Here is a 20,905-nt window from a genome sequence, read left to right on the forward strand (position 1 = left end):
AATAACACATCCAAGGTTCAATATGTTCAATATATCTGCAGAGAACATTTCATGATGGTAAGTTCATTCTGACACCTATATATAGTAATGAAATTCTAGTATTGACAGATACATTTAAATTAACTGTATAAAATCTTTACATATACAATATTATGATATGTTAACTAAAGTAGATAAACCAATAATAATATAGCAAAACTTAGCAAAAAATATCATACAAAAGCTTTCCATCATTAAGCATGATAGTGACTTGTTTCCTATGTGATAAATCACAGAATGTAGCCAAAAATATCTAATAATATAGTTAAAAGAGTCTGCGTACAGACAGACATAAATGTTTAAACAGAAGGAAATACAGAAAACACATGCAGCAATGAGATATATTTAGGAAGAAAGGAGATTGGTAATTGGAGAGGTAGGCATTACATTATATTTCAATGGCATAATATCTTTAGTCCCTCGAAATGAGGCACAGAATAAATTTGAAAATATACAGAGACTTACTTAAACACACTTATAATAATATTGCCAAATACAACCATCAATATTAGTAGTCAATTTACTCTACATTGTTCATGGTTTACTAAGACAAATGCTGCTCTGTGACTGGATCAGAAAGATTTCATAAACCAGATTTTTACAAAAGGCGGTCGAATACCAGTGTTGAATTATGATAAATCTGCTGAAAGGTAACCCACACTCACAATTAAGAGGGCACTGCTTACTTTCTTTTAAATCAGCATAAAAGATCAGAGAATGGCTAAGATGTTGCTTTGTCTGTGATTAATACTTAAGAATGCAAAAAAGTACCTTGATCTCAGTTAATAAGTGCAATTATATTTGGAGTATCTTTACAGATGGGCAAAACTGTTTATAATCTTAAAAGTCTTTTGCATAGTTTTTTTTTTTTTAGCATATATGAGTTATATGAGATTTGTAAATCAATTTGCCAAAAACAGAATCATTGGCCCAATATTTAGAAATGTACCATGATCAAATTGATAACCAATGGCACCATGATCCAAAACAGGGGAAAGATATTTATTTGCAGGTAATTCACAAAGATTTATGTAGACCACTGCAAACTAAAAATATGCCCTGAATACTGAGCTATTTCCAAATATATTCCTCGGTTTCTGCTTGTCCTAACAGCTACTGGAAACACAAAGTTAGATATTAACTATAACTTGCCAAGCTCAAAGACCACATTTGTTAAAGCAGTTTATTAGAGGGAAACAAATGTTTACAATACAGAAATAAAGACGCAATGAGAAATTGTTGCATGTGTGGATATAATCATACATGCAATATCATATAAATATTTAAGTGTTATAAAAGCACAAGAAAAAAATATATAATAATCAACATACAGTTGGAGAAACACTAAAACTTATGTGTTTATGATGAAAAAGGAGGGAGGTTTCATCAAAATTACCATTTCTCTAAAAGCCTAAATGGCTAGTAATATGCTACCAAATAAAATTATCCAAAAATAGCATTGATTCTAGAGATGATCCCCTTGTTTTTGTTTTTGTTTTGGTGTTGGATCTGGATTACCCTCAGGTTTTGGTTTTGAATTTGCCAAAACCGCCCTTGCATGTTTTGGTTTTGTTATGCTATTTTTTTCAAAATTACATTTTTTGGGCTAAAATCACATAATTTAGGCAATATTTTGTACCTACATTATTATTAACCTCACTAACACTAATTTTCATTCATTTCCGTTCAATTTTGACCACCTCACAGGTCACAATATTATTTTCATACACTTTCAAACAAAGATTGCAGCAGTTCTTCCAGTAATAAGAGAAAGACCATTGTCATGCCTGGGCATAAGACCAATAATCCACCTCTTGAGTGTGTGGAATTATTTTTACACAAATCCTGACAACAGTTGTCTAGCCATTTTTAGCGTTTTTAAAGCCACACTCAGTAGAGGTAGGGACCTTAACCATCTAGGATCCTTATCATTGTTACAGCATTTGAAGCGAGTTCATGGAAAGCTGTTTGGAAAATCAGAAACTTATGTTAAAAAAATAACAACAAGCAGTCCACCATCATCTACCTCCCTTCCCTCATTTAGATCCCTGCACCTGCAATCTACACCCCCAACACCTTCATCATCTATATCCTCACAAGTGATGGGAGTTAGTCCTGCATCCAAGTTACTAATTCTAGATGACTCCTCCACTAATCATGATTTTTCTGAAGAATTATTGAGCGTTAGTCCCGCTGCTGCTGCTGGGCTGGATCTTCAACCCAGATGAAGACTAGTAATAGATTACAACAAGTGACTGTTAAACAATCCTTTGCTAGAGGAAGAAAGAAAGCTGTCACCCAGTCGCAAAGCGGATCACAGACGCCATGGGGACTATGCCAGTATTAGATCTGCGTCCAATGTCCACTATTAATGCAGCTGGTTTTAGACAGTTACTTGAGGTCTTCTGTCCCTAGTACCAAATTCCATAACGACACCATTTTAATAGAAAAGCTATTCCTTACCTCTACCAGAAGGTTCATAAAAATGTAATTAATGGGCTACAAAATGCATTTCTACCCACTGTACACTTAACCACAAATATGGGGACAAGCGGAACTGGGCAAACTAAAGATTATATGACTGTGACAGCTCATTGGGTTGGTGAGTCGCCTTCACCAGCAGGAACAGCAGCAGAATGTACCCAAGTACGTCACATTTTTTAGAAGTAGGCTACTCTGTGTATCAGCTGACAATCTGTCACAAAAAGTAAGGGATGTCAAGAGCTATCAACATCTTGTAATGATTTCTACTCCTTTAGTTTCTCTGGCAACTGCTTGTCGGAAAAAACGTAGCTTTCCTAAGACACCCAGTGGTGATGCAGATGAGTCAGCACAACATTTTGATATTTGCTCTAAAAGAATTGGCCAAAAATCGTGACAGCTCTGCCATAAAATGAACTACAAATTCCATGAGGAAGGCCATGATCAGCAATTACATCAAAGTACACAGACTTCTATGATGGTGGATTCCAGCGGGGCTGAATTAGTATTGTTTGTGCTGAAATCTAACTAAGAGAAGGGAGCTACCTGATGCTGGTATGCCTGGTAATATTTTGGGTAGAATGGTATCTTGGCAATTTTATGTTTTTCTACAATAAACTTTCACCATTTTTAGAGAGGTTTTTTTTTTCTTTAAAAAGGTACAAGCTTTTTATTTACATTTTTGTTTACCTGACTTAAAACCAGTATGCACTTCAACATAGGCTTTAGCACATGAGTTAGAGGGATTAGTATCATCATGACTGAGACTGGAGAGTGACACCAACAATGTCACCCCTCCTCTTTCTGTATGAGCTATGACGCAATACAATGTCATGGAGACTTGAAGAACTCTGACAGTCCTATTATTACAATTTATGTTTCAGCACTAAATCCTACCACTTCTCCTGTTTCTGAGTGAGCTATGGTACAATAAAATGTAACTGCAGATTTAGCCCAAGCCAGGCAGGCCTATAATTTCTATTTCAGCGAACACAATAAGCAATGGAGAAATGGAGCTCTACTCTTTGGGTGTTACCTATATAACGCAGTAGAATTTGCCTGCAAATTCTACAGACAAGCCTGTTTGTCTTCCTCTTCATTTTTGGCTGTTAGCAATTGAGCACTCGTCTTTGGGTGTATATTAGACCCTACACTTATCAGTGCAAATTCAGAAAAATATAGTTTAATCCCTGCTAGGCCCTCACTAAAAAATACAGTGCTATATCAGAATTTCAGCACTCAGAAAATACAGCTTTTTTTATAAGGGGGTATATGACACCCCAAACACTTTGTAGTGCAAATTCAGAAAAATGCCTGCTCTATACTGCTCTATTCCTGCTCTATACTGTGACCTAACCCCTCTCTGTAACTCTCACAAATGGTGCTAGATCGCCGTGGAGGCGGGTATTTATTGATTCTAAAACTCGTGAGATCCGAGATCCGACGACGTCACAATGAAGTTTTGCCTTGTTTTGGAATCCAAATAGAAAACCGAACCCACCCTTCTCTAATTAATTCAGTGTATTTCAGTCACTAAATATCCTAAACATTACCCAAATATATATACTAGTATTTAATATGTATTATTATATTATTATTTTTTATGCGAATGTGATAGAATTCTGCTTTCTTTTAGCAGAGGTGATCTGTAAATATTGGGCTTCATACAGAGTTGGACAAATGTTGAGAATAGTTAAAGCATCTCAACATGCATCCAGCTTTGTACATGTAGTATATGTGCCAGGTATACGTTAGACATACATACATACACCCACATATGCATACACACAGCCAGGTCAATAGCACAAGGAAAGATTGTTAAAGTTTGTTTTGATAGCGAAAAATACATTCATTATTAGACCTGATATAATACATTAAATAAAATATTCCTTCTTGCGTACGAATGAAAGTAGCAAAAAATGTAAATTAAGTTACAGAACAAGTTAAGACTGGATAACTGGAGGGTTTATTCTACCAAATTTGTACATCATGGACTTTTTCACCCCTCTGCAGCAGGATGCCATATTAGGAGGAGAATATTTCTGTAATTAAGCAAGCTGATGTAAATGACAGACTTGCTCTGCATGAATGCACAGATTGGTAAAGGGTCCCAGTGTAGAATTTACAAGTGGGTCATCCAACTGTTGAAATATGTACAACAAACTATGGGTTTGTTTATATGCATGTTGTTATCATGGAGGGTCAGCAGATGGCGCTGTATTCATACAGAGGTGTATTGTTTGTCTGGTGTATATGCATGTACTTGTTTGTATTTTTCCTGTCTCAACTCTCTGTGTTCTAGAAGAGACTCTCCGGGAAAGGAGGTGAGCTGAGCAGCTCATGTTACTGATATGTTATGTTAAGAAGCTATTACTGAAAGCTGTTGTTATACTGATCCTGGTACTTAGTACTATATAAAGAAGATATACATCTCAAGACTCGTTCTGTCTGAATATAAGGTAACTCCTGAGGTGATTCTTTATCTATGAGACCTCCTGCTGCACACCTATGGTATCATCCATCGCAGAATGCCAACAGGTTATGGGCCCAGACTGGAGTCTATACAAGATAAAGTTATCAGGAGTGCATCCTAAGCAGCATCCAGATCACGAGCTGCACTGCAAGTCCCAGCAGGCACAGACAGCAGACTGTGTAACTTACACAAGAAACACCCAGGAGAACCTTGGAGAGAAAACTGTGAGTAAAACAAGTTTAATACCACAGAAGAATAGAGAGATTCATACAAGGAAGGGTTATGGCCAATTACACAGATCTCAGACTAGCTGCTAGCAAGCTTTCTAATGAGAACTATCAGACATAGAAGTTTAAAGTAGAAATGCTATTAACCAGAGATGATTTATGCGAAGTCATAAGTGCAGACAGACCTGAAGGAGAGGATCAGCAGTGGATTAAGAAGGACAAACAGGCAAGAGCCACCATAAGTTTACTGGTGGAAGATGATCAGCTTATACACATAAGACAAAAGAGTACAGCTAAAGACATGTGGATTGCATTACAGAGGGTGCATGAAGGATCAAGTTTGAACAGCAAACTATTCCTATTAAGAAAACTATACCAAATGAGATTTAACAAAGGCAAGACAATGCAAGAACACATCAGTGCACTACTAGAGATAACCATACAGCTCAGGTCAATGGGAGAATAAATCAAAAGCAACCACATAGTAGCTATCCTCCTGTGCAGCTTACCAGATACATACAGTGCACTAATAAATGCACTAGAAATGAGACCTGAAGCAGAAATCACACTAGACTTTGTGAAGAACAGGCTTATAGAGGAGTATCAACGCAGAAAGGAGCTTGCAGAGTGCAATACTGAGAGTGACATAGAGAAAGCACTTAAAATGGTGGACACTAAGCCACACACCAGGGAAACAAGAGCGTGTTTCAGATGCAAGAAAGTGGGTCACCTGAAAAAAGATTGCACCATATGGAAGACAGAGCAGCACAAACCACCAGAAAGATTACACAAACAAAGAGCCTTCGTCTACATTCCCACTGAAAAATGAAGCAAGTTGCAGAACCGAGCAGTAGAGGGCGTTCTAGTTGGCTACAGTGAACATTCAAAAGGCTACAGAATCTTAAATCCAAAAACTGGAAAAGTAATTATAAGCAACAGTGTGACATTCATAGAAGAAACACGAAATTATGTCATAATTCCAGTAGACTCTACTGAAGAAGAAAGTACAGAATCCAAAGAAACAGATGAAGTAGAGATCACTCAAGAAGTTGAAGTACAACACAAGACAGATACCAGCGACACTCGGGAGAGTACATCCGAGGGGGTGAGACGCTCTTCAAGAGAAAATAAGGGAAAACCACCTGCATGTTTATCTTACAAAGCAAAAGCTATTAACATACAAGAACCTACATCATGGGAAGAAATTGCCAATTTTTCAGAAAGAGAAGCACAGAAATGGTTAAGAGCCGCAAAGGAAGAAATGGAATCAATGGAAGACAACCAGACATGGACATTGACCAGACTACCAGTAGACAAAAAGGCCATAGGATGTAAATGGACTTTTAAGGTCAAGTATGATTCTGAAGGAAAAATAGAAAGATACAAGGCAAGACTGGTCGCTAAAGGATATTCACAGAAATTTGGAGAAGATTATGATGAAACGTTTGCTCCAGTTGTGAAGCACACTACCATTAGAACCTTACTCCTAACAGCAGCCATAAAAGGTATGCAAGTGAAACATTTCGATGTAAAGACGGCTTTCCTACATGGTGAACTAAAGGAAGATATATACATGGAACAACCACCAGGCTTTGTGAATTCTCAAAACCCAGATCATGTATGTAAGCTTAACAAGAGTATATATGGTCTTAAACAAGCAGCAAGAGCATGGAATACAAAGATAAATGGAGTTCTGACAGAGAAGGGATTCGTCAGAAGTAAAGCAGACCCATGTCTTTATACAAAGTTGGCAGAGGAAAGATGGTTCTATGTATTGATCTACGTGGACGATTTGCTAGTTTGTTTTGAACAAGAAGGGGACGAAATTGAATTGCTACAAGAACTAAACCGTCAGTTTGAAACAAAAGACCTCGGCCACATAACACATTACTTGGGAATGCAAATCTCAAGAGAAGATGATGGAACATTCACACTTAGTCAGAAATACAAAATTCAGGAAACCATTGAAGAATTTGGTATACAGGAAGCAAAGACAGCAAGCACTCCTATGGAGACAAGTTATGTAAAGGAACCAAATGATCAGAGCAACCTGTTACAGGATAACCATCTATACAGAAAGGCCATAGGAAAATTGCTATATATTGGAACCGTCACCAGACCAGATATCTCCACAGCAGTCGGGATTTTAAGCAGAAAAGTTTCTAAACCAACCAAGATGGATTGGAATGCAGTTAAGAGGGTAATTCGTTACTTAAAGGGAACGATTAACAAGAAGCTTAAGCTCTCAGCAAGCACAAGTCACAAGTTAACAGGATATGTTGACGCAGATTGGGCTGGAGACACAAGTGACAGAAAATCCACAAGTGGATATCTATTCTCTATCGGAGAAGGATTAATCAGCTGGACAAGCAAGAAGCAGTCTTCCATGGCACTATCTTCTACAGAGGCTGAATATATCGTGGCAGTTCACGCCTGTCAAGAAGTGGTATGGTTAATGCAACTACTATCAGACCTAGGAATGCCTCAAGAAGAACCTATCAAGATATATGAGGATAATCAAGGATGCCTTGCATTAGCGCAAACAGAAAGAGTGAACCCAAGAACCAAGCACATTGATGTCAAGCATCACTTCCTGAGGGATCTACAGGAACAAGGTCTTATAGAGTTGAACTATTGCCCAACAGAAGATATGACAGCTGATATCCTGACTAAGCCTCTTGTCAGAGAGAGACATTGGAGACTTATGTCAAAGATGGGTCTAACTGAAGAAACCCAGTCTGTTGAGAAGGGGTGTTGAAATATGAACAACAAACTATGGGTTTGTTTATATGCATGTAGTTATCATGGAGGGTCAGCAGATGGCGCTGTATTCATACAGAGGTGTATTGTTTGTCTGGTGTATATGCATGTACTTGTTTGTATTTTTCCTGTCTCAACTCTCTGTGTTCTAGAAGAGACTCTCCGGGAAAAGGAGGTGAGCTGAGCAGCTCATATTACTGATATGTTATGTTAAGAAGCTATTACTGAAAGCTGTTGTTATACTGATCCTGGTACTTAGTACTATATAAAGAAGATATACATCTCAAGACTCGTTCTGTCTGAATATAAGGTAACTTCTGAGGTGATGCTTTATCTATGAGACCTCCTGCTGCACACCTATGGTATCATCCATCGCAGAATGCCAACACCAACTACTTCCTGCCCATCCTTAAACACATGCCCAGCAAATTATACAGCAGTGCTTCAGACACACTGGGCCTGATTCATTAAGGAAAGTAAGGTAAAAAAATGTTTTCTCCTGGACAAAACCATATTACAATGCAAGGGGTGCATATTAGTTTATTTATTTTACACATCAGTTAAATACTGGCTGTTTTTTCATGTAGCACAGAAATACCTGATAGCTTTATTTTTACACTCAAATTTAAAGTTGATCTAGGACATGCCCTTCCCCAACTATAAATCTGTCCCCGCATTTTAATTTTAGCTTCCCCTTCAATGCAACATGGGTTTGCCAATCTGCAAAATTACTCATTTTTTTTGCTTTACTTTCCCTAATTAGCAGGCACCCTATATCAACACAGACTGGCTAGCAACTTGGGGCAAAGACAAATTAGCGATCCATGGCATAGAGTCCAGGCAAAACAGGATATTTTTTTAAGAAACTATTCTTATATGGATAATTATATCACAAGTAATAATAAAAAAAATGTGTTAGTTTTAATTATGTATTTAAAAACAACCTGTCCTCAGGGAAATTAATATAGTGCTTTGTATGATAGAGTGTGTAAAACAGTGTGCTCTCCATGCTCAATGCTCAATGCTTTCATTACTAAAAGAGCAACTGAATTCCAATAAGCTGACCCTGAACAATTACATAGCTTAAGTGGGTTCTGCCTGTGCTTACAAGTAAGTGCACTGCAGGTCTATCCCAGCAATGCATGCCTATTGGAAAAAACAGCAATTACAGTAACAAAATACAATGTTCTAAATCACTATAGTCTCAACCTTGCTCCATCCAATAGGAAAGCATTACCGCAGACATGGGTGAATTACACCCAATAAGGAGCCACCTTTCTACTCTTCCCAGTCTCAGGAAATTCACATATTGTCACAGGGTTACAAAGTGAATCTTCCAGCATTAAAAGGGGTGTTGACAGTAGAAGTTCATTACTGGATATAATTAATGCCTGTTTGTAGGAATGGACCATGGCATTGGGTGGTGGGGTGCTGTCATTTTGACTGCATATCCACCTAGACATATCACTGACTGTCCACTTCTGTATCCTGTAGAATATAATACTGTTACTAGTTAGTAAGAGACATTCAGTGATCTGCTAGTGAATATGTAGGGAAAAGTACATACAAGGTTGGGACAAGGGTCGAGGGCACCCTCTGCCCTTCACAAAAGCGACAAGTAGGGCAAAGTCAACTTTATACATCACTTAATATCAGGTACACAGGGCACCTAGGGCAAGAGTAAAACAAGGGGAGAGGCAGAAAAGCAAAAAGGGTGAGAAGCAGAGACAGGAACACGCAACAAAAACAGATATGGGTCAAATAATTTAAATCAATTAGGCAGGGGACAGAGAAAGGGCAAGGAGGGAAAACTGATAAGGACAAAGGCAGTGAAACATAGGTGGATATTAATAAAAAAAATATGTGTTGATACAAGAAGAGACAGAAAAAGGTTGGCAAGGGCAATTTGAGCCAAACAAGCATAAGTAGCAATGTAAAGGGGAGCAGAAAATATACATGAGAAGCAAAGAAGGACAGAAGATGTTGTGTACAATAAAATAAGGGGGTAGACAAGAAACATGAGGCAAAGGGAAAAATGAGATATAGGGACAGACATAATTGCAGGCTAAAGCTGAAGAGTGACAGATGAAGAGAGGAAGATTGAGGTGCAGGTAGTGATGGATAAATAACAGATAAGGGGTATAGTTCCGTTCTTTTGGTAGAGCTGACCTTGTCTCTTTCCTTTTCTGCCTTCTACTACCCTGGAGCATTTTAGATATAGACTTGATACACATTCCCCTGCTGGTGGTTTGCAATGTCGGGCCTTCACTACTTGATTGTCTTACAGATCAGGTTCACTACACTCTGCAATGACCTCTTATATCTAGTTTCCATGCACTTGGCTTTTCTTTTACTTTTCATATTGTAGTCTCCCTCATGGAACTCAGTCTCACATTATTTTCACCTGACAGCTCACTTTGCATTGAATAGGTTCCAGAGCTTCCTTCTCAAAATGCAGCCTTGCTCTATGCTTGACTATCAGCTCACTACTGTCATTTTGGCTCTATACAGCAACTGAACACCCAGGGATAGTTATGGTCATAACTATGTCGAGGACCCATGAGCTGCAACACACTTTAGGTTCGTTCACCCACATGGAGTAGACCTATGCATCAAGTTAAACCACACAATCTCACCAGACCATCTGTTATGACCCAGTTGTGGCACGTCCAATCCCACAGGATATCTCCCTTACTTATGCACTAAAGGTGCATTACACTACCATCTCTAAGTTTCATGAAATCCAGAAAATTAGTATAAAACTTGAGGTTAAATAAGGAAGATTCACAAAAAAAATGAAGAAACATAACAACCCCATGTTACAATTGCACACTAACATGCTATATTTCATTGAGATACTACCTCTTAAATGACAGGCTGGTACAGAAATCCATGCTCATTTTTGTTTGCACCTCTATGAGGTTTGAGCATAAATTAGCAATTTTGGCCACAGAAATCTCAATAGACTTCACTGATAATTGAATCTACCACTTCTGCTCCACGGGAGGTTTCTGTCCTCCCTGAGCTCGCCTTAGGACACCTGCATTACAGATTAACATGTGTACCGCAGGCTTGGAGACAGAAGAGTGAGCCTGCTTGTGGCAACCCATTGTTTCTGTGTATATAAGGTGTCAGTCAGACAGACAAAAATTAAAGGCAGACCTTGAGACAAACAGCCATAGCATGGGGAGAGAGAGAAAATAGGACACAACTACAGGTTGAAAAAGACCAAACACTCAGATAGACCAAGACATAGCACAGTAAGACCAACAGACAAAGTCAGGGCCAGACAGACAGGTAGTTACACAGATAGAAAAAGACACATGGCATCTAGACAAGAAACACAGACATCACTAACTAGAGGAGCTTAATCCTTTCCAATAGTAAATAGACAGGCTCTGGATCTACTGTATATCATTAGTGCTACATCTCACCCTCTGACACTAACAGCTCCCCTATTAGTAATTGCTGTTCTCAGCTTCAATGTATGTTACAGGCTATCACTAATATCAGTGTTAGACAAACCAGTCTTCTACAGAGTGGCAGGAAGTACACATTCATTTTAACATCTGGGTGCTCATGTAAGTTGGACATTTGTGCCCCAATCGTAGGCAGGAAAAGAGCATACATGAGAAAGCACATAGCTTAGTCATAGGCATCTCAAGGTAAGTCCAGTCTATGACACTAGCATACACTCCAGGTTTACATCAGGAGTAACACATGTGTATATACCCCATAATAGCATAGAGAAAGAATGGGGAGAGAGTAGAGATGTGGCTGGACAGTGTTAATAGTAAATGCAAAATTAGTTTATACAAAAATTGTCATATACTTAAGAGAGAAGTGTGTCCCGATAATGCTATTAATAAATGTGATAGACAAATTTACCATGTAGAATATAATTAAATACAGACATGTATACAAAATACAATTACACATGAAATTCAATTAAAAAAGCTGAAAACAATCTTTACCTACTAGGCACATGCTGATACAAGTTTATGAGTGCACCACATTAAATACAGATGTCACAAAAAGACTTAAGGCAACATCAATTGACTTTATCAGTGTGATCAAACTTACATTTGCAACCACAAACTAATAAAACAAAGTTTTTATGTAGTCTTATAAGTACAAGGACTGTTACTTGGTTGAGATATACTAGATGGCAATGTTGCTAGAAATATAGAGTTCTTTTTGGATAAGTTGTCCAGGAGGCTTTAGGATCTAATCAAGAAAACTAGATCCTGACTCTGGGGTCTATGTTGTCATAGAAAGTTAAGCTTTTTGTCCTGCATCAGACCGCATTAGGGCACTGTTCAAAAGAGGCGGGAGGGTTTTGAATGAAGTTAGGAGGTGCTCTATGAAAATACTTTTGGCAACTACCTATTTGTCTGGTAGGTGGTGGTGCATTTTCCCATCACACCTACCTCTGTAGTACCCTCAGGTCAACCACCTGGCTGTAGCTCAATCTTTTCCACCTTAGGCTCCTATGTTTAGTAACTGTAAAGTACAGATATAGCAAGTGTAGTAGTGTACAGGTATCAGTGTTGAACTGAATGGGCACCAGGCCATCTTTTTTGATGAAAATAAATAAGGTAGATCTTTATTTACATCTACCAACTTTACTCTCTCACACAGTTCAATTAGTTGCATACAGTTGGCAGTAGTTTGACCAGGCATAGGAGTCAACACTCTCATATAGTGAGACTGTCACTCTATGTCTCTCACTCCTCTACTCATATACAGATGTGTACTCACACCTCCAGGTACCGGCTTACCTCACTCCATTCTTGGTTACACTTGGGACTTTAGCAAGTACAGTCTCGTATCTATCAGGTACCTCTCAGAGTGAGCTCCCGTGCACACACCACCCGACTCACATGCAGAACAGGTAAGCTGCCTACTGCCCTGACTATGCACTTCGTCTTAGCAGCAATCACAAAAAACTGAACTCAGACTTATGTGACAGTTGAGTGCACTTCACATCACTTGGACAGGTGAGAGTCGGAGAGGTATTAGACATGAATTTAAACTTGGAACCCAGGACTTGGGACTCTGAGTTAATCTTTTGAAACACTACTGTCCCACCAGCATTCTAGCTATGCCCCTCAAGGCATCAAGCAAGGGGCATGGTATTCTGTAACTCACACCCTAGTAAGCGCTAACTTTGTAATTGAACTATCTATAGTACCTTCAAGTTTCATATAATTGGGGTTTAGTAGTCCTTTAAAACATCAACACAGTAAATATTTCTTGAAGACTCAGCAGAAAAATGCATGCATTTATTCTTAAATAAATAGTAATGTAGAGTTATGTCACATGGGATCACATATTAATTGCAATCGCTGAACTAATACAGATAATATAAACTCATTATAAAAATAATTTGTCTTCATATTTGTAATAGAAGCACCTATTTTATTGACTGTGTATTTTTTAACATATTGAGCCAAAGATCTATTATAGGAAGGGATCACCAAATCCTCATACTGTGTCAGCAACTAAGTGCAGATGTAGAAGTCCAATAAACTTGATTTATTTAGCAGCAACAAAAGCTGTTCATATGGAAAATGTAAAACAGCAAATAAAAGCAGTAGCTAACTTTTTTATGGTAATGAGGATGTTTATTTCTTATTATATTTCTTAAACAGTAATTCCACAAAACATAATTATTGAAAACTGAGGTCAGACGCGTACAGTCATTAAAATTATCTTTTTTTAAATTTGATAACTATGTCTCTTTTTGTTCTTACATGAATTACAGAAATATTTTGTGGCGGTTGTTGTTTTTGCTGGGTTCTTTGCGGCTGTGTGCAATGCATTTTGCTTCCATGGTGAACCTAAAGAGGTCATAATGGGTGAGGATCCTCCAGAGGGTAAGTCAGAATTCATCAACAATGACAAATAAATGGGCAAATTATTGCTGGAAAGTGTATGCAGCCAGTTGGAATTTTTCTAAATTGTAGTGAAATCTTATGTCTATTGAATAATATAATACAAATCAAAATTGCTTCCTGTACCACTGTAATCTTTATTTTATTCAAATTAAGCCTAGTGTGTGCTAGGGGTTTTAGACTATAAGCTCTAACGGGTCAGGGACAAATATTGTCAAATATTGTCTGTTCCGTGCTGTGCAATTGGTGGCACTATATATAGTTTATAAACAATACAATTATAATAATAATAATGCTGTGGCAGGATGGACCTAGACTGCCACCCTGTCTTCACTGATTAGCAGTGCTTTAATGGTTTCATCTGGGGATTCCTCTCACCTGCTGTTACTGGCCACACCTACTCAGATTATCTAACCGCCGGACTCTCATCAAACGTGTATGACAAATTGTGCACCAGTTCTAGGAGAGTAGTCACTGCCCCATCAGACTCCTTTACCGGCTCTGGAACCCATTTAAGTCTGGGTATTATGTATAGCTTCAGCAGCACCTCTTTGTTTGTGACTGTGGCTGGTTCCTCCTGACCACTTACTTAGAATCAGGACTCCAGTGTAACAGGCAGAGTCTTGAGTCAGGATGCTGGGTTAAACACAGGACACCAGGGAAATGGTTTAAAGCAGCAGCTCCCAAACTGTGCATCATGGCTCCTAGTGGTGCCGCAGTGATCTCCCAGGGGTGCCTTGGCCAGGGCCAGTGGTAAGTTGGGCATGCAAGGTGGGGAACTACTTGGTAATTTTTTGGTTAAGGGGTGCCTTGAAAAAATGATGGAGACTCTAAGGGTGTCTAGAAACTGAGAACGCTTGGGATCCAGTGAATTAGAGTGTTAGTTCTTATCTGTAGGTCATAGGGTTACAACAGGTAATAGGTGCCATGCAGGATCTTGTTGAATGAAGTGTTTATGTCTCATATGTGGCCCTTATAACAAATGTTGCAGATTGCTATGTGGTGATGGTGATACACACTGGAGTAAAATAATGTACACACAGAATTCAGGACCATCTGCTTTTCATATAGAGCCAAAACCAGTATCCAGTATCCACATAGGCCATAATTCAAATAAACATGTGAAATGATTTGAGCAGGATGGGCAATCTGGGAGAGGGGGTAGATTGCACTGAGCCAACCAATCAGGAAGATATAGACTTTACCAATGGACAAGGACTTGCTGCTCATGTGCAGTTCATGTCTCTCCTAGGTAGTCATGAGGATAGGCTTTTCCTCTTGCAAACAGCAGAGCTTTCAATCACAGCATTATAACATGTTAATGGTTGGCAAAGGGAACAATGCATTATCAAAAACTGGAATTTAAACACAATTTACAGTATTCTGCAATACATAAATAACGGCATGGTTCATCAGTGGGACAGTTTTCATTGCTAGTCTTTTGTTAATCAGGAATAACTCCCCCTGACTTTGTATGCAATCAAATGATAACACCATCCCCTACCTGGGCTAAGACCAGGTGCTAATTAACATGCAATTTCTTATCTATGTGTTACAGAATCATGCTGTAGGCTCCTACCCCAGAAATCAGGCCAAGATCAAAAGCCACATGGTTTCTCATACAACATTATTCTATTCTGATGAGTTTCCTTTAAAACAGCAAATCTTGGGCCCTTAAGTGCCTCCAGTTTCCAACCTATTCAATAAGAAAGTGTAACTGCAAAAACTAGTATCCATTAGACATTTGGTTTTGGTTTTATTAACTAAAGTGATCCATATTGATAAAAGTTGGTTGTTGATTGCTTAATGTGGGTAACTGTACTTTTTGCAGTTTGTTAGTAAATAACCAGAGTAAACAATTTAACCCAAATAAATGGGTAATAATGCACACTCCTGTCTGATACCAATAGGGGAAAATACATACCACACTCTGTGTCAATAAGACTTATTAACTAACCTCAAATACTCAAATATTACATAAAACCACAAACAGAACTTGATAGGAGTTATTGCTGCTTAATTGAAATTGTTGTGTAACAATTCCTACAAAGAAAGGAAATATCAAACAAAATAATAAAGAGCACACATCACTCAAATAGAAATAGAATAGAAATTGAAAATACCACCATAAATGTATCTATTAATTAAAAACATTTTATTAAAACATTAATTAAAATCAAATGAATAAAATATATTGCACCACATATTTCTGCAAAATATATAGCAAAGTCCAGATAGATTGTCATTTTTCAGGACACAATTAGGAATCTCTTTCCAGCTGTTTCTTACCCTATAGTGCACTTATAGGGTAATTCATGCACATGTTTTAAATCAATATGGGCTCCAACAGATATTAGAAAGCAGGTAAAATGGAAGAATGTCAAAAGATTTGTCTGTATCAGGATATACGACAAATCTCTGCTCCGTTTTAATATGGAAGTAGGACACAGGCAGTTTGTGTCGGCGGTCTCTCATCCTGCTGGCTACAGCTGACTAATGATCCCTCTTCAACCCCCACAATAACAATGCCGGCTGCCCAGCGGTTTCTTACCCACCACAAACCTGTTCCTAGTAGCAGTTCAAGATGATTTAGATCCAAACTATTTAAATTAGCGACCTTAGCCAGATTGTACCATAAGCCAGATTCTTTGGTTGGTCCTTCTTTTTGCAATCAGAGAACTTACGCGTTTCTCCACATGTATTGTGGTTTCATCAGAAACGTGCGCTCTTTATTATTTGTTTGATATTTAATAAATAACCCTCTGTCTCTGATAAGGGGTAATTTGAACAGTGAAATGTTTTACAGATATAAGGATAGGCTAGTTAACAGCAAATAATGTGTATAAAAAATGTTAGGGCGTTATAAGACAAACAAGGAAGTTTCATATGGTAAAAGTGTAGCCCCCTGTCTATCTCTGGGTGCAAATATTCAGGCACCTATCTCTGGAGATTGCCATGCCTCCCCCCGAATCTAGCAGAGTCATCTTCACCCAGGGCACAGTGTGCAATTAACAAGACAGGAGTTGACACAGGCATGCAAAGTATAGTTGCATTAAAAATCACTTCACTTTGCTAACAGGTACCTTTCACCTGTTGAAAATTAGATCAATTGGAAAAGCACCACATTGAGTCTCTGCTTTGACTGATGATATGAGATGATATCAACATTCGAACATAATTTACAACTCTCAGGAATTTGTGTGTGTGAATTATTTCCCTGTTATTGTTAATATATTTCACTTGTTTCCAGGATGTCTCTATGAAGGACAAGTATATGAACTTGGAAGCAAATGGAGGACAGAGGATTGTATGGACTGTGAATGTGATTCAGGTGGACAATTTTCCTGTTGCTCTGCGTAAGATCAGTCTTTCTATATTTTAAATATTGTATTAGAAATTCTTTCATAATATATTTTGGTCTCTATGCAGTGCATGCGATGAACAAGGTAGCATTTGTAGTTAAGGATTTCATTCGTTTTAGCTTTTTGTCTGTAAAGGTCCAATATAATGCAATATCATCAAGAATCTAAGAATAAACAATCTAGAACACGTTTCATACCTCCTAGTATTCCCATTTGAGAAATTTTGACACTTTAGACCACACCCCTGATCTAAATAGCCCCATGCATTATCCAACCAACCACACTGACAATAGGGCTTGACATCACCCACAAATCAACATCCTCCCCCCCAGTTTGCAATGGAAATTTAGAATCAGGACAGTATGCATGCTGAAATGGGGAGAGCTGAGCAGTGTTAACACGGACACTGTAAATCTAGTGATTTTCTTCTTTTAATGGGGGTTACTTAAGACATACAAGTGTAAGTAAGAGTGCTTCCTTTTCTGCTCTATTTTTGCACACTTACTTTGGATTTTGCACTGTATAAGATGGGAGTGTGATCTCCTTGTGAGTCCTGCTGATATGTAACCTGTGTCACCTAGGTGCACATACATCTGAGCACTGGTTACCCCAAGGTCTTATGGTCCACCACTCTCATTAAAGCAACTTTCCTAAATTGATTAAGTGCTTGTTTCACACTCCTATAATTAAACGATTTAGGGGAGGCAGAGTTTCTGTATGTAAACTATGGGGTCTATGCATTAAACTGTGATCAGCCAGTAAAGGTTTTTGGACGGAGAAATCAAAGAATTCTCCTGCCATAACCCATTTATCATTTCTTGATGCAGTCCTCAGCTCTGCAATGCATGAAGTTGTGAAAAGCTCTGCATTTCGCAGAAAGGTAACGCCGTCTCTGCAAGGCGTTACCTGTTCGTGTCTATAGGATTCAGCTGAAGTCTCTCTGGCTTTGCTGGATCCCTCACTGTGGACGTGCTATGCGCATCCACCTTTCACTAGCAGTGCTAGGTTGCCGGTAAATAGGAAAAACAGGTCACACCAAAGGGGTCACTTCGCTGGGGTTCCCAGAGTAGCCCTGGCATGGTGCATTTCAGAGGTGTTTAAAATGCATTGCTGCTATTTGCAGCGATGCATATTTACTGGCACCGCATATATTAATGCATAGACCTCTATGTGTGAACATTTTCAGGTTTATTTTTTTAATTACTTTGCTGTTTACTATGCATGGCTGCAGATCAAACATTTTATTTGCACCTAGAAACACTTATTCCTTTACACTGAGATACATGCACATTTCTCCATCGAGAACATAAAAAAATACAGCGTATTTGCGCACCCACTAAACTCCAAAGTCCAAGCGAAACGAAACCAAAGGCATGTCTCCAAGATTGTGCAGTCAAAACCACTTTTGTTCATTTAAATATCTGGCCCAAAAAACTAACATTTTCCTCGAGCAATTTTGCTCTGTGCTAGGCATGAAATATATGACTACCTAGTTACACCAACACTGTTCCCTGATGAGCCCACTGTCCAACTAAATGCTGGGTGCCTGAAAAACCACCAGGTTGTAGTAAAAATTCATGTAATAAAGCACGTATAGTCATCTTTTGTACTACTCGTGCACTTTGTATAACCCCAATTCGGCCCAGTAAGTGTAAGGACTCGTTTAAACAAGCGCCATTTCCTTTTCCATTCTGAACGGAGTGCACATGGACAAAAGTGGCAGTGTATTTTAACCAGGGCTAGGGATCATTACTCACATAGTAACATGCAATGTTTGAGCTGAGAAATCAGACACCATACCAAAAGGGAAGAGATTTAGTACCACCATGTATGCTCTATTCAGAATGTAATAAAGGGAAGGAGGAAAAAGAGCTTCTGTAAATGAGGGTAACCTTTTATTTTAAAAAAAATAAATAAAATTCACTGATTTGTAATGTTCTCTGTGTAAATATTGTTTTATTTTGTTTAGTTACGGCAAACCAGTTGGCTATAATCCGAGAAATTGTAAGTTCGTCTTTAACGAAGAGACCTGTACCTTTGAGCTGCAACCAAATAAGGATCCAAAAAGGAAGTGTGAGCAGTATGCCATGATTGGATAAACATATTGTCTACAATATCCATCTACAGACACATATGTAGCAAGGACTCCAAATGTTGTCTGGCTTGTAACAAGTGACAAATAAAAAAAATAATAAACAGTGTCTGAACTCATTTAAAATCAGTCATAATGTCTCATTCAGAGAGGTAACAGCATAAATATTTATCTCTGATTGACCAGGAGGAGTTAAATAGGACTATTTAATCACTGAGTACTTTCTATCAATATGCAGTGATCATCAAAACCTGTGCACAATCTACAATTTATTGGTGTTTAAAAGTAAACAACAATTCTTGATTACACTACTATGCTAACCCGGGACTTATGAAAAAGATAACAGCTGAGTTGTGTGCAATTGCTGTAGAGAAACAAGTACCAGGTAATATAGTTGTTGAACTCTGATTTTACAAAGCAGTTGAAAGTACTCCCACTGCATAGTAAGTAAATATGTACGCAGACCCCTGTTTTGTGGTTTCAGTTCTAAAGCCATCTTCATGTTTTTGTTTTTTAATAAAATCCTCCTGTGCTTTCATTTTGATTTTGGATCTGGATTTCATTTTTATAATTGTTAGCTGTTTTTCTTCTTACATTAGTGTATATATATCATTAACATTCATTTACATTCAATTTTCTGATGACCATGTCACAATTGTCAAGATTTTCACCAATATTGACCAAAGACTGCAGCGAGCTCTCTGGCTACAACTATTGACAGAGCAGTGGCACAAACACACAACAGTTTAAAAAAAATATATGATACCCATTAAACATAATATTGCAACAGTGGCAGATAGGATGGCAGTTTAATAAAGTAATGGACACCTTTTAAACATACAGGCAGAGAACTGGCTGATAGGATGGTCATTTTAGAAAAGACAATATCCCAAGATGGACCAACCCAACAATTGAATTGGTTTAAGAAATTCATCCTATTTTGTTCTCACTATTATCCAGCATGTGTGACATAGAGAGGGATAGCAGCAGCAGTAATAAAAGGTCATTTTAGAAAATAAGATATACCCAGGTATGCCTCAACCAGAAGTGAAATGTTGGGAGAAACACATTAAAATTTAAAACACAATGTTTGACACATTAGAGAGGGAGAGCTGCAGCAGTAATAAAATATAAAAAAAAAAAGAAATTGTAATTTTAGAAAAGAGGATAGACCAAGGTGGGCCTCACCCAGAAATGAAATGGTTTGAGAAAGACAATGGATGTATTTGTTATTCTCAATTCTCAGCATGTGTGGCACATTGTAGAGTGAGAGCAGCGACAGCAAGTAAAGGTTATTTTAGAAAAGAAGATACACCAGACGGGCATCACCCAGAACTGAAACGGTTTGAGAAAGACAATGAACATATTTTTGATTCTCAATGCATGTGTGACATAGAGAGGGACAGCAGCGGCAGTAATAAAAGGTAATTTTAGCAAAGAAGATAGACTAAGGTGGATCTCACCCAGAAGTGAAATGATTTGAGAAAAACAATGGACTAATTTGTTATTTTAAACATTAGACAGCATGTGTGACACATTGTAGAGAGGTAAATGAGTGGCAGTAATAATAGCTT

General features: G+C 38.1%; 1 protein-coding gene across 2 annotated transcripts; it reads left to right on the forward strand.

Annotated features, from left to right (window-relative positions):
* The first annotated feature begins 36 nt into the window (after nucleotides 1-36).
* On the forward strand, nucleotides 37-19,437 carry LOC142161192 (beta-microseminoprotein-like). Of its 2 annotated transcripts, none has more exons than XM_075216559.1 (4): nucleotides 37-57; nucleotides 13,748-13,859; nucleotides 17,128-17,233; nucleotides 19,209-19,437. In XM_075216559.1, exons 1-4 carry the CDS (start codon nucleotides 52-54, stop codon nucleotides 19,336-19,338), a joined length of 354 nt encoding a protein of 117 aa, XP_075072660.1. In that variant the 5' UTR covers nucleotides 37-51; the 3' UTR covers nucleotides 19,339-19,437. The 2 variants fall into 2 exon arrangements, with proteins under 2 accessions (XP_075072660.1, XP_075072659.1); XM_075216558.1 differs by lacking the exon at nucleotides 37-57 and adding an exon at nucleotides 8,069-8,155.
* The last annotated feature ends 1,468 nt before the right edge of the window (nucleotides 19,438-20,905 follow it).

Source organism: Mixophyes fleayi, chromosome 6 (genome assembly GCF_038048845.1).
Source record: "Mixophyes fleayi isolate aMixFle1 chromosome 6, aMixFle1.hap1, whole genome shotgun sequence".
NCBI classification, from domain to species: domain Eukaryota; kingdom Metazoa; phylum Chordata; class Amphibia; order Anura; family Limnodynastidae; genus Mixophyes; species Mixophyes fleayi.